At 42.8% G+C, this 13,973-nt stretch overlaps 1 protein-coding gene across 1 annotated transcript in view; it reads right to left on the reverse strand.

The window, feature by feature from the left end:
* The window catches only part of CCDC109B (coiled-coil domain containing 109B), a gene marked incomplete at its 5' end in the record, with an annotated part of 32,695 nt that extends 19,068 nt beyond the window's left edge, over positions 1-13,627 (reverse strand). Inside the window, 2 exons of the mRNA XM_010084224.1 lie at positions 13,200-13,307; positions 13,512-13,627. Coding sequence (XP_010082526.1) covers positions 13,200-13,307; positions 13,512-13,627 — 224 coding nt within the window. The remainder of the gene's footprint in view (positions 1-13,199; positions 13,308-13,511) is intronic.
* Between the last annotated feature and the right edge of the window lie 346 nt (positions 13,628-13,973).

Genomic DNA, 13,973 nt, shown 5'->3' on the forward strand with positions numbered 1-13,973 from the left:
TAAGAGCAGTCTGCTCCTGGTAAATATTTAACTACTAGAATCATGCCAACATACTTCTTGGCTTGATTCACTTGAACTTTACTTCAGCATCATGCTTTCATCTTCCCCCATGGTCTGAAGCTGATAGCACACCCTATTTATCAACGTAAGCATAGTCCTCCTCCAGGATGTGAATGGATCCTACTACAATATTATGACAGCATTTAATCCGAGACGAACTCCAGTCACTCCTCTTATCTGTTCAGATAAGGAATCGTCTGAATGTTTGTTCTACACTTGTTGCTTTATGAGCTTCAGCTTCACAAATTAGAAAAACTTGCACTTTTCTATTAGCAGAGGAGGAGAACAACTCTTAGTCTGTAAAATTATTTGGAGGAGACAGAGGGGTGGCATTTCACAGCTCTGGATCAACTGTTCTCCAGCAGGGAAGGGCAGATGGAAAAAGCCAACAGCCAATTCCAGGTCCCAGCAGCTACAGGGAAAATTCATCAGCAAGCACAGCTCTAGATCAACTGTTCTCCAGCCGGGTACAGACCGGGGCAGGGAAGGGCAGATGGAAAAAGCCAACAGCCAATTCCAGGTCCCAGCAGCTACAGGGAAAATTCATCAGCAAGCACAGAGCCACCCCAATTTATTGTACCCTTCTGAGGATGCAAGAGGAGTCCTGGCCACTGTGTTCCAGACAGAAAGGGAGCACCCACAGCTCCACAAAGCAAGGAGGTACTACCAAAAAATCCCAAAAGCTGGAGTTACAGGGTCCCAAGCTGTAAATCCATTTGCTAAGAAAATCAAGTACATTAATATTGATTTAAATGCTACAAAGGCATCAAATCCAAAGGGCCAATCTGAAGCACAGATCTTGACATATCTGTTGAGAATTTATTTTTATGTCTTTTAGATGCCACTGCAAAGACAGGACAAAGCAGGTTTCGTTCATATCTCTGATTTGCCACAAAGCCTTCTAGACAGACCATTTTCAGCAGAAGAAATGTTTCTTAAAGGAGAATTTAGAGCATCACTTATTTCTGTAACCCCAGCTCTACTGTCACCAGCACCACTAGAAGAGTAATGCCAGGACTGCACTCCCAAACGTGCCTTTGGGTCCATAACAAGCAGCAGATCTCATTATGACACCAGCTGGTTCACTTCTGTACTCCACTAAGAACACAGGACTCGCTCTGCAGGCATTTTATTAGCATGAGTCACATTTACTTCAGCATCAGTAGCAACAAAACAGACGATTATGGTGAATTTGGCGGTGGCCAAGAAAAACCAACTTCCAGTTTGGCCTCTGTCCTTTCTACAGAGGGGAGATCAGCATCCCGTGGTGCTGGTGCAAAAAGATGCGCTACGGTTAACGCTGAAGACCATGCTGGCTGGCTGGCACGGGTCCACAGTCCCAGCGTGCTGAGAGTCATCAGCTCCCAGCTCCTGACACCCACAGAGTCCCACACTGAACAGAAACCGCGAGTCGCTGCCTCACTTAGAGGCAAGATATCACCAATTAACTGGCTGGCAGCATCTCGTGCCTCTGCCTTCCACCGAGTACTTATCAGCAGGCTTGACCTCTGCTTTAGCAAAGAAAAAGACAATTTGACATGTTATTCTTGACAAGCTGCTCACCTTAACTCGCAGCATCACTGGATAGATGCAGTTAGTGTCCAGCTGGCTCAACACTGGATTTAGCTCTTGCCTCACTATAATTAAGATCTTAAAGATGAAGTTACATATTTTTCAGAGGTTTTCACACTAGCTCTGCTAAGGCATTATCAACATTAGAAAGAGTTTATTGATATAGCTATCATCTGGAAACATCTCAACAAAGACACAGGATATATACCTATGGGAGTCCTTTGGCTACTACTACTGGCTCTGAAGCGTCCAATAAAAAAAAAAGAAATCCACTCAACTTTTCTTGTCCATTAATTATCAAAGCTACCAGCCACAATATAGCAAATGATCAATCAATATCAAAATCTAGTGGCAATTACACAGCTAGATATTGAGACTTCCCTGTATGTTTAACAGAGCATCACTCCTCATATTATTTCTTCTTAAATATACTTACACATTTCATTTAGGGTAGGGTATTAATATTTTGACAGCATGCTATTCTAAGTATTTTAAGCTTAGAACGTTCAAAGTAAACAGAAAACAGCTGACTAGTAACTGCCGTAAGTTAAACTCAAAACCCTTGGTTATAAATATTATGTCTCTTGTTTGTCAAAGTATCCACAAAGCCTCTCAGTATAGAAAACATACGCAAAACAGGTAAATAGTTACACTGATTCTTTTTCCTTCTCTGATCTTAAACGAGGATTAACACCAGTTCCCTGGCTTTCAGCAGCTCTAGGACTTTGGCTGGAAAAATCGCTCTGTTCATTACAGGTTTCAAAAGGCAGAATTCCTACTGCAGATGGAGTTATACCAGCAAAAGCAGTGCTTTGACTGGTACATCTTTCTTAATTCCAGCAGAGTTTGTAAATTCTACTTGCAAAACAGTGTGTGCTCAAGCGACTTGGTGTTAAATCAAGCTTGTACAGATTAACTGACTCTTTCGTTACGTAGGAGAGGCTGAATACTAAAATTGAAAGGATTTTTAGTTTTTAAATGAGATCAAAAAATAGTTTGACAGAAAATACCTGAAACATCATCAAGGCAATAATCAGACTTCCTTTGGAAAAATCAATTTGATGCCGAAAGCCATTCCCTTCTGAAACAGCATCCTTCACATTCAATCAAGTCAATCTTTAACTCAGGTCAATACTGCTGACAAAGTTAAAAAAAAAAATTAAAAGAGTCCAATCCCAGACATCAAATCATATCCATCAGCTACTCACGACATGTACACGCTCCAAATCCCTATGCTTTTTTTTTTTTTCAGATCTTCTACAATTGTTTGTCTACAGGATAAGAATCTCAGTTTTTATAAAAGAATGTATTATCCTCTTGACTATGAAAGAGCTTGAAAAAAAACCCCACTATTCAAATCCATCTCAAAGGCTCAAATCTCAATGGAAGGCAAGTTTTCTGTTACCTTGTGAATTTGACACTTGGACAAAAAGCTGCATCCTGAAGCAAGAGCCTGGCACCACTGCTCTCTGGTCAACAGACCCAGTGAGAAGATGCACAGTAGATACATGCCGCACAAGGCAGAAGGGCTTGCTGGTCCAGGTGCACCTACACACTGAGCAGCGCCACGCCGCTTCCAGGATCCCAGCTAGCCTCTCCATATGGACAGTGTGCTCTGGATATAGCTGCCCACTCAAAACGAGCCACAGTGAAAAGCATAACCATGCCCACAGAGCCCAGTCTGCGTCCCAGACCATCTGCAATATGAAATGCAGACACCTTTAGGACTCAATAGGAGTTTTCCTGGAGTGCAGAATAGGGTCTGAATTTTTTCAGTGATGGTGTATTAAAAATCTAGCAAATCAGAAAAAATACCCGATTAATGAGTGAGCAATAGAGACTCATAAACATGTTTGCAACGTGTCATCCTGGAAGAAAACACAAGGGAAAACACAGTCACAATCCCTTTGACACCACCATATTTTGCTGCAATATGCTTTCTCAGTGTGCCAATTCCAAGAGGGAGAATTTGATATGGATTAATAAACATACTGAAAAACCTCTTTCCTCACTTGTTTTGCGGCTACACAGAGTATAAAGAGACTCATCACTCCCTGTAGGTTGTTTCCCCCGTATCTTTATTTTCTTTCACTCTCAGAATAAGATTATTGAAGTTCAGTTAAAAACCTGCCATCTGCCGTATTTACCTGTTGCAGTCTCTGAAGCAACATGTGAACTACTCAAATCTAAACAGAGGCATTAATTAACACTAACAAACAATAACTTAAACAAAAAGGCATAGCCTGAATAGCTCAGCACTGATGGGGGGATATCAATGCCACAGAATGAAACAGAAAAGCAGCAGAGAAGATGGTTCCCCTGCCAGCTCCACGACTAAGAACAGCTGCTGACTGTTTTTTTATGATGGCCACTCCCGGGACTTTGTATTGCTTGTGCATATGGAGTATTTCAAATTTGTGTCATGGAAATACATTATTTTTCTCATGCATGCCTGCAGATAAGATCAGCCTATGCCACGGGAGCATGCACTGACCTGTGAACCAGCACATTGCTGTTGGCTGCTTCTACTGGATCTTGCTGGTCTGGCTGCTGCAGCTCAAGTCCCTGAGCCACGGGATTACACAACCGGCTGACCCACCCACTGCAGAGCCCCATCCAAAATCTAGAAACTACTGGAAACACCACAAAGGCCAAGAGCAGTATTTAAGGATTTGAATTCTAAATGTTCTATGACATTCAAAATTACTGGCAGCATATGAATAACCAACATCAGCATTTTTGTTTAAGTCTGTTAATAACTTTGGATAGCATCTACCTTATTATGTAACTTCACGTAGTTATTTCTTCTATTAGTTATGAATACTCATAACTTGCACAAAAGCTTTTGTAGTATGTCAGGAAACCTATTAACTACTGATCACAATGCCAAGTAAGACAAGATGTGCTGTAACTGTTAGTGGTCAAGCGTGTGGTTATAAGGTCTTACCTCCCAACAACCCAAAACTTTGAATGCCAATGAGATTACAGCTTTCATCTGCTGGCTCAGGGCAATCCCCAAAGACAGTTACATCCCTGTTCACAAGAAAATTACCATTGCAGAAGGGTAGGTAACCAACTCACAGGGAAAGGAGATACAGTATGCACTGCTTTATGAAATGCTGAAGAATGCTGATGGTTTGCCCAGGTTAAAGCTGTGTCAGGGCCTGATCTATAGCAAAATATACTCACTTTACACTTCCACTGCCATGAAGAACAGCCTGGGGTCAGCACTCCACGGAGCACACATGGTTTAACAGCTATAATTCAGTTTTAGGGCCTGGGCTATTTGACATCTCTTTAAATTGCTCCGGCTCAGTCATATTTCCAGTGTGCTTACAGCCACAGGGCACTGCAAGATCAAACCTGAAACTTCAGCCTTCAAACTGCCATCTACTAAGCATGCTTGATTTTTTAATTTTACCAGAAATGCTACAAATACTGAGTAAACACCTTTGGCTTCCGACTAAAGCACACAGACCTAAATATGAACTCCAGTTTCATATTCTATAGCTATTCTATAATGGGAAACTTTATGGCTTCAGATAAATAATGTTATTTAAAATTACTACAGTAAAGAATACTGGAGAATGCTCTCACAACCCACAGATTAAAATGAGAAAAAAAAAAAAGTGGTGGAAAACTCAGTGCAGAAATGTCAGTGCCTGCACGTTAAATCGGGAGTAGCTCCAGCTCTGCAGAACACAGTGTTACCTGCCTCACACGAACCTGCTCCTGACTGAAAGCCACTGCAACCAACTGAGGAACTGTACCCGTCAGAACCGACTGCAAGGTAAAAGATACTGCAGTGCTGACAACGCCTGGGAATACATTCTGGCAGGAATCTTGTCTCAAGATTTTTATTAGACTTTTCTTGGTTTAAAAGAGTTGCAACTCACTCTGCAGCAGGGCATCTCCCTGGTCAAACCAAGAACCTTCCCACTCTCCTGGTGCTGCACCTATAGCCAGGCTTGTGCTTTGGGGTGTTACAGGGAACGCACTATGGCTTCAAAAACTTTTCCAAAGCAACAAGCAAACTGTCAAAAGGTGTGCCACAAACACGAGTAATGGGATGCCTGAATAGTTCAGGACGCATTTAAAAAGCAGCCCGTGGGAAGGTGCTAATAAGAATCCAGGGTATCACCAGCAGCAGGTAAGATTAAAAGGGAACGTGTAAACTAAAAGCCAAGTCCCATCTAACACAGACACAGCGTAGGGCTGAATCCTGGCATTTGGTTACTGAGCACAAAAGAGCTCCAAGGGCTTGATTCACTTTTCCTGTTTAAACAGTTCCAGGTCATCCAGCAGCCAAAGCAAAACAGAGGAAGGCAGAGGAGACATGCTCACCCTCTCCCCTCCAGCAGCAGAAAACATTGCTCAAGATCACCAGTTGGTGAGTCTCCATTCCCTCCCTCCCCAAATTTAAGAGACTTCCTGCTTTTAGTTAAAAATATCAGCATGAGCAGTGCTCTGAAAAAACAGTGTTATTTACCGAGGCAGGGAATTCATCTCCCTTGGTTTTGTCAGTTCATGAGCTCAGTGTAAACTTTAAAAATTGTTGCTGTCTTTTAAGAAGGTGGTGAGTTTTATCTTGAATTCTAAAATTCTGAAAAGCTGCAGGGAACGGGGCGGGGAGGAAGGGATGGTAAACTGAAGCCACTGAGAAGCTAAGATTAACCCCTAACCTTGCCATTTCACAGGTATCCATTCCACCTAAAACAGCAAGACACCAAATCTGATACACAGCTCTTATGGTATAGTTGTGAGAGATGACTGGCTGTAAGGATCAACTATTTTATCTATGGCACAGGATCAAGTATTAACCTGAGCCACCAGTCCAGATCCTTGACTTCCAACACTCTGTTGATTCAGAGATGCTAGCCTTGGGTACAGCATTCAGGACAGCAAGACCGTAACTTCAACTTCTCACAGAGTATTTATTTTATTACAGATGTATGTCTTCCACTGGGCTTATATTTTTGTTATTGTTTTCATTTTATTGTTTGAAACACTTCTTTCAGCTTCTTTCATTGCCTGGGGCAAGGCAGGGACACAGTATCTGCAGAAAAGGAAGCTGTGGTTATGCAGAAAGTTTGTTACGTTCTCAAACACTTCTAGACAGTTTAAGCCATCTTAATTTATTGCAATTCACTTAAAACTTGATTATTTGCTAACACCCTTATTCAACCGGGTGTGCTCGACCCCTCGGCCAGACTGGTGGTGGTTTGGTGCAGGCTCTGGAGGGGGTAGAGACCCGACCCCCAGCCAGGCAATGAACTCCTCCAGTTCCAGTCTGTTCTCTGGAAACCCACAAAGGAGCAGGGTGACACAGTGACCATCCACGCACATCAGTGTGAACACCATTCCTGCACATGAAAAGCAGGTGCCTTTTCCAGCGGTCATTTGTCAAAGAACAAAGGGAGTTCAGAAAGCACGTACAGAATCTCATGCACACTATTCATTATTTGATAAGGTACAGAGAAGGTCAGGGCAGGCCCTAGAAAAAACAAACCTCGAACAAAACCATAGGAATGCTGTTCTGTGAACTGTACGGCATAAGCGCTCCAGGTAAAAGAGGCGACTGCACTGTACATGGAGAGCATCTGTCTTTTCCCCAGCATGACATCTGACCGAAGTCATGTCCTTGTGATATATTAAGTTTGATTTGCCAGGAAGAAGCGCAATGTAATTTTTCCTCCACTCTGGGAAACCTACAAGATATTTAAAGATGCTTTTGTGACCTCTAAATCAACTTCTTGGTCTCTTACTATACTTTTAAGTACCATTGGGGAGATACTGGGAAGATGAAATCACCATATACCTCACAAAGAAATAAAAAATTTCTTAAAATAAAATTTATTTTTCTCCATCTGACATGAAGACAGTAAATGTGAAGATAGTTGCTTCAAAATTGTTTATATGAAGTAAAAAAAGCAAATTATATCTTGCCTGTGTATAATGTACTCAAATTTTCTGTCTTTTTGAAGATGCACTGCCTGTGCTCATCATGATAAATGCAGCTTTTAAAAGGTACACATTTCCCTTTTTTACAGTAAACATCTTTTTTCCATTTCAGTCTGAGGGAGTACTGAATGTTTCCTCACCAGTTACGGGAGGTTGTGCCGGTCAGTTGTCACCACACAAGCACAAAGCTGTTTGTCGATCCACGCAGCGACTGCTGACACCTGGCATTTCTGCAGACAGAGCAGCCCGCTTGCCCCAGCCAACCCCCCTTGGGTGAAGGAGAACTAGCTCATGGACTACAAACGCTACCATCTTCAGTAGGCAGGCAGCCGACCAACGCTCATTTTGAACTGCTATTCCCTTCCTCAGCAGTAAAAGCATCACTCCAACTCAAGGGATTTATTTTACTAGCGATGGACCTGACCCAGAGTCTGGATACACGCTTTCCCAACACTTGGGGATCACGGACTCTGGGACAAGCATTCGCCACAAGCCCTCTATCCTCACCATGCTCACGCCACAGATTCCTCATATGCTGTATCAGTTACAAACGGGTGTACAGTGGCACTTTTACAGACCAAGCCACCCTCCCACGTATCTCAGGAATTAAAGAGCAGCCTGCCCGGCAAACACAGCGTATATGGGGTCAGCATGGGAGAATACACACGTTGGGCGCAACTTCAGGATGATCCAGGACTCATGCGTCAGCTGAGGGTGGAGAAAGTCGTAGCAAATAACTTGGAGGCCTGAAAACCTCATTGCCAAGTTATTACCCAGTATCTTGACAGCAAGGCAGAGGACACGGCAGCAACACAGAGAACATGTCTCTCCCTTTCGTCTTTCTGGAAAACAGCAGGAGAAAAGAAAGAAACCAAGAGCTGGTGTTACGTGCCCTTAACAGACACTTAGTGAACATCATATTACAACAAGGCCCAGAAGTGACTGTGAAAGAGCTCCAGGTGCAGAAGAGCTTACTGCCTTCTCCCATGCCTGTAGGAACCTCCCCAATGAGAAACTCCCCTTTGCTGCTGACTTGCAAGTATGCTGTCAGGGTGAAGATGATCCTAGAGAAAGCAAGCCTAGCTCAAGCCCAGCTTTTCCGTTTGTTTTCCTTTAGCTCATTTCCTTTAAGGGGAAGGGGGGGAATAAAGATTTTAGTGTTTAACTAGAGAACAGGTGTACTGTTTGCTTCCTCTCTGATGCCAAAAACCTTACCGTGTAAGAATGACTTCAAAAGGTGAAGTCCTCACCTCAAAAAACCAACCAAAACACAGAACCCAACCAAACAACAAAAAACCCCCTATAATTCCCTTTCCTTTCTCTCCCACCCCTTCAAAAAATAAGATAATATAAACTCTGGAATAAGGTCTACATTTTTGCCCTGTAAGCTCTAATGCATGATTTTAAAACTTTAAAATGCAAAAAGGAAAAGAAAAAACAACCCACAACATCCGAAGAGACTCATATTCTTAAAACATGCACTAGGTTTGTAAACTCCAGTGATTTGTGGTAGATCTTAAGAGAACCCAAGACAATTTTTTCAGACATCCTCTAGAGGTTCAGTATGAGTCCCTTTACAGGTACACAGAACTGAAAGCAAGGGCCTCGCCCAGAGTGCTAGAAGGAACAGTACCAGACTTAGAGGCTCCTCATCCCACAAGCAACAAAAAAAATACACTTACAGTACTGTTTGTATGACCACAGCCTCCAGTTCAAATGAAACCACAGCATCGTTTTCTGACATCTACTTTACTAACTATAGAGTACCCGATAAAGATATCGCTTCATGGCATGGCTATTCCTATCCCCACTCTAAAGCAAAAAAAAAACCAAACAAACAAACACCAAACTAAAAGACCACCAACCAATGTTGCTACAGTTATCAACAGGAATTTATGTAAAGGTTTATTTTCCTTTATGATAAGCCTGTTGTATATATTTGGAGTAATTTACTTCCTAACCTTTGGGAAGCACAGCCTGTTACTCCTGTATCACGTACGAGAAAGCTCTTCAGGAAGTTTGCTAAAATATTATACATAGTGTAATAGTACATAATGTTAGACCAGCATTTCAGTTCTAGGTTTTCTTCACATTTTCTGCAGTACCAGCCAGCCTCTGCTTAGCACACAAAAGCTCCAGCTTCTTTAAGCCTGTGATCCTGAAGAACACGACTGCTCTCTCCAGCTTTGCAGGAGCTGGTTTTCATTTCCTTTCTTAGGAAACGCCGTATTCACACAAACGCCAAAAGACACACATCTACTTACTCAGAGCAGGCAAAAAAGCATCCTGATGCTGTATGCAAAGAGATCTACACAGCCCAATTTGTCGCTTTTCTGTCATCTGCCCCGTTGGACAAAACCGCTGACAATTTTGGGAAGTCACACTGAGCGAAGCTGGCTATTAGAAAGTGCCTAAACCTCCACGGAAATGAGCGTTTTGCAGGTGGTAATACATGTACATGCTGGAGTATCTCACAACCCACCGAGTTACTACAGAACCCGTACCAGAGAGAGGAGACGCAGAAAAGCAGCACACGAGAGCCCGTGCAGAAGCACAAAGGATGGTGAGTTCTGTGCTACAGATCACATCTCTCCACAAAAGTGTATTTATCAGAGAAACACATCGCAGCTGCCAGATGAGAAGAGGCAAAGCAAACAGCCAGGAGCCATTCCCGATGCCATCCTGTTACTCTGGCACAGACGCAGCATCAAAGGCAAATAAATGAACTCGCTGAGACAGGCACATTTCCTACAGCCCGCTGGGAGATCTTCTAAACGGCCTTTTTAAGGCGTCTATAAATTAGTATTTGTAGGAGTGAACAGCACTGCCATGAACAGTTCAGTGGGCTGTATGTTTCTGTTGATGTACGCCAGTATCAGCACAAGCTTTCTGTTTACAAAACAAAACTTGGATCAACAAGCTGACTGGTGTTGTGCAAGACTTTCAAAGAGAAGGAAAAAACGGGAAAAAAGGCCCAGCGGCCACAAGCTGCTCCCAGTTCTTGGCTCCCATCACATCTCAATTTCCAAAGAACCCGAGTAGGCTGAAAATACAAAGCAGGGGCTTAAATCACATTTATATGAAATATTCAGTTGCACAAGACACCCAGCGATAATTCACTTCTCTGCAGCTGCCTGGGATGTCCTGGGGCTGCTGTGGTGACACAGTATCTTAGAAATTCCAACAGCAGAGTATGAAGGGGCAAAATTAAAAATCCAAATGAAAAAACACATTTCAAATTATCCTGCGGCTATCTGGACACATTTATAACCCTGCTTATAAGACTGCATAAAACCGGAGAAGAAACTGAACAGGCACAATGCTGGAGCATTACGGTAATTTGGAAGTAAGAAGAATAACTATAAAAGCTAACAAGAAAGACAGGAAAAAAATTCAAGCCAGTCTGAGGAACTGAGTAGTCAAAAATGTATCAGCTGATAGCATTAAAAGAGACATTTTTGACAGATATGGATGACACTGGGAACTGACCAAAAAACAACCCTCAAAATAAGCCCCTCTCTGCTTTCTGCAGATGAATAAAACCAGTGATTCTCCTCCTGGCTGCAATTTGCAACTAGGAAGAAAATTCCCCTCAGCAACAAGCATGTGTGATATCCTAATCAAGGAAGCAAACAAATCTGTAATGTTTTTCACAGAAGCCTTTGCAATTTGATCTTGCCAGCTTAAGCACAATCTTTTCCCCTCGTCAATGTATTCCAGAGGCACAATTCGGAGAGAACTTTGCACAGAGAAGTGGAATGCACTCTGGACTAATGACGTGAAATAAACTCACATTTTGAAAAAAATGTAAGTTTTCCCATTTTTACTTCCCTCATTCATGCTTGTTCAAAGCAAGTCTTGCCTTTTGCAGGAAACATGTCACCACTCCAGAATCTTCATACAAGACAGAAAGTTTTAGCTAGAAGGGGGCTGTGTGCCTGCAAAGAAACCTGGCTTTAAGCTAAGAGAAGCTGTGTGACCCAGGCTTCCTTCTCCAGAGTTGCTGCCCATCCCCAATGATGCACAAGCTGTTACAGTATGGACAAAACCGGGAATTTAACGTATAAACAGCAACACAATTTGAGATCAGTTGGATTCAGCCCTAAAGAGAAGCTAACTAGGATCATCTAAAAAAAAAATTAAAATATTAAATCCAGACCCTTCAATGTTTTCTGCCTTAGAAGGCTTATGAATATACAAAGAAACCAAACCAAAACAAAACAAAAAAACCCCAAAAAACCAAAAAACAACCCACAACCCAGTAATTTTAAGCTTTGATTCTGTGTTAACACATCTGTTCTCCATTGCAGTATGGAGAGGAGAGCTTTTCCTCCCAGAGAGCGGTGCAAGCAGGGCATTGCTCTCAGGAAGAGCCACGGGAATTAAAACGTGTCAGGGATGAGGAAGGGAAAGGGCTGGCAACCTTTAGGTTTCACCACATGCGAAATAACTGCAGCATTACAAATCCAGGACTTGAGCAAAATGAACGGCGCCCTTTCGGAAACAAAATCGTGTAATAAGAAGGCTTCTCCAAGGAGCACAAATATAACATGCTCCACTTAGTTTTTCAAAGTGTGTAAAAAAAAAAAACCCACCATACAAAAAACCTCATACAACAAAAACCTCAAGTTCGACAAATTAAGAAGAATTTGCATAGGCATTAGGCAATGTAGGTATTTGGGCAAACTGATCCCCATCACCAAACAGCACAAAACAAGCCAAGGAGTGTGGGCTGTGATGGCACCAGACCTCACCAAGCACAAAAGCAACAAGCTACCGCGCCCCGCTTTCCTCAGCCCCGTACAGACACTCCGACCTTTCCTTCCACAGCTAGAGGCAAAATATTTGTTCACCCAGATGGCCAGCAGCAGAGCTAGCAACATACAACAGCAACGATAACAACAACAAAAAAAAGCTAAAATGAAAAAATATTGCTGAAAAAATCAAATAACCACAACAGTGTTTGTACCGGACATAATCTGATGTTCTGCATTACATCAATATCTAAGGAGCTAAACAACTGCAGGAACAATTGGGACACATTTATTTTCACTAGCTTGAAAATCACAGCTACAGGCCATTCATTTAATATTAACAAGAACAAATATTTTAACTGCCCGAACTGTTCTGCAGACACAGAGTAAAAAAATTAAAAGGTACCCAAAGATGAAAGCAGGAAAGGGGGAAACCAAGAAACATGCTTCAATATGTGTCACACTAGCAACTCTGCACAAAAACTAGAACTATGGATTGTATACCAAAAAAGCATTTTATATTATTCCAAAAATTTCTACTTAAGAAACAAACAAAATTTTCCATTACACACTTCTCCCAATTAGAATTTTCCTCCAGATTACAACATCCCTGTCCTTAACCTATTCGGTGCAAGAATTTAATTCCTGAGTCACATCACTGTCGTGCTCCATCCCACAAAGTACCAGCGCCGATCATTTTTCTGCTCTTTCTTGTAATGACAGCACTGCCAAAGCACGAGTGTTTCCTCCTCCTCCTGCTCTCCTTTTTAGTGTCTCTTCCTGAAGCGTTTTGAGCTTTCAGTCTCATTTTAGAGCCTTAGAAAAGCACGAAGCGTGCGTGCAAAGCAGTACCCTGGAGAAGTCAGAGCTGACAAACTGAGTATGTGGCATCAGTGCGTGTGGAGTGGCAGTGTAAACGCTCTCAGTGAGCTGCAAGACGTGAGGCTCAAACGCAGTGCGCTAAAAACATGATTAAGGAGGCTAAGTCAACATTTATCTTAAAATTCCCTTCTTCAATGTCCTCATATACACACGTGCCAAGGGCCATTCACCTGAACAGAGATGGGGCAAATTAATACCATGGAATCTCATTAAAAGGGGTTCTGAATATTTTGTACAGAAATTCTTCGCAAAGAGTCAAGTTCACTGTGCACAGCTCCTCACCTCCCACGGCATCTGCAGGTCTCCAGACCCCAGCTGCGGAAGCTGCTCGGGGACGAGCTCCCGCGTCCTGCGGATGCCACCGCGCGCCCCAGAGACTTCCTTGCCACGGTTGGCTCCTACGACCCAGCAGATCTTTATTTTTAAAGTCCTGGTACATTGTTGTTTTCCTTTGTCCTTCCTACTCACTGCATCTCTGAGACTTCTCGAAGCCAGGAGAAGCTCAGAGGCAGATGCACTTCATTATTTTCATATGCACAAGACCGTCCCACAACAGCACGCAAGGAAAACTTTTTTTTTCCGCCCTCCCATTTTATTTCTCGCCTTTTACACCAGCACCCTGCCGTTCACCCGTGACTCTCCAACCACCTCGGAGTCGGAAAAGCAACACAACGGCCAGAAAAACCACGGAGGAAGCTGGGAGGAACGGAGGCGAGGCCCTGGCCCCGCACCCAGCCCGCGGCC

Source organism: Pterocles gutturalis, unplaced genomic scaffold (assembly GCF_000699245.1).
Source record: "Pterocles gutturalis isolate BGI_N339 unplaced genomic scaffold, ASM69924v1 scaffold34975, whole genome shotgun sequence".
In the NCBI taxonomy this organism is placed as follows: Eukaryota; Metazoa; Chordata; class Aves; order Pterocliformes; family Pteroclidae; genus Pterocles; species Pterocles gutturalis.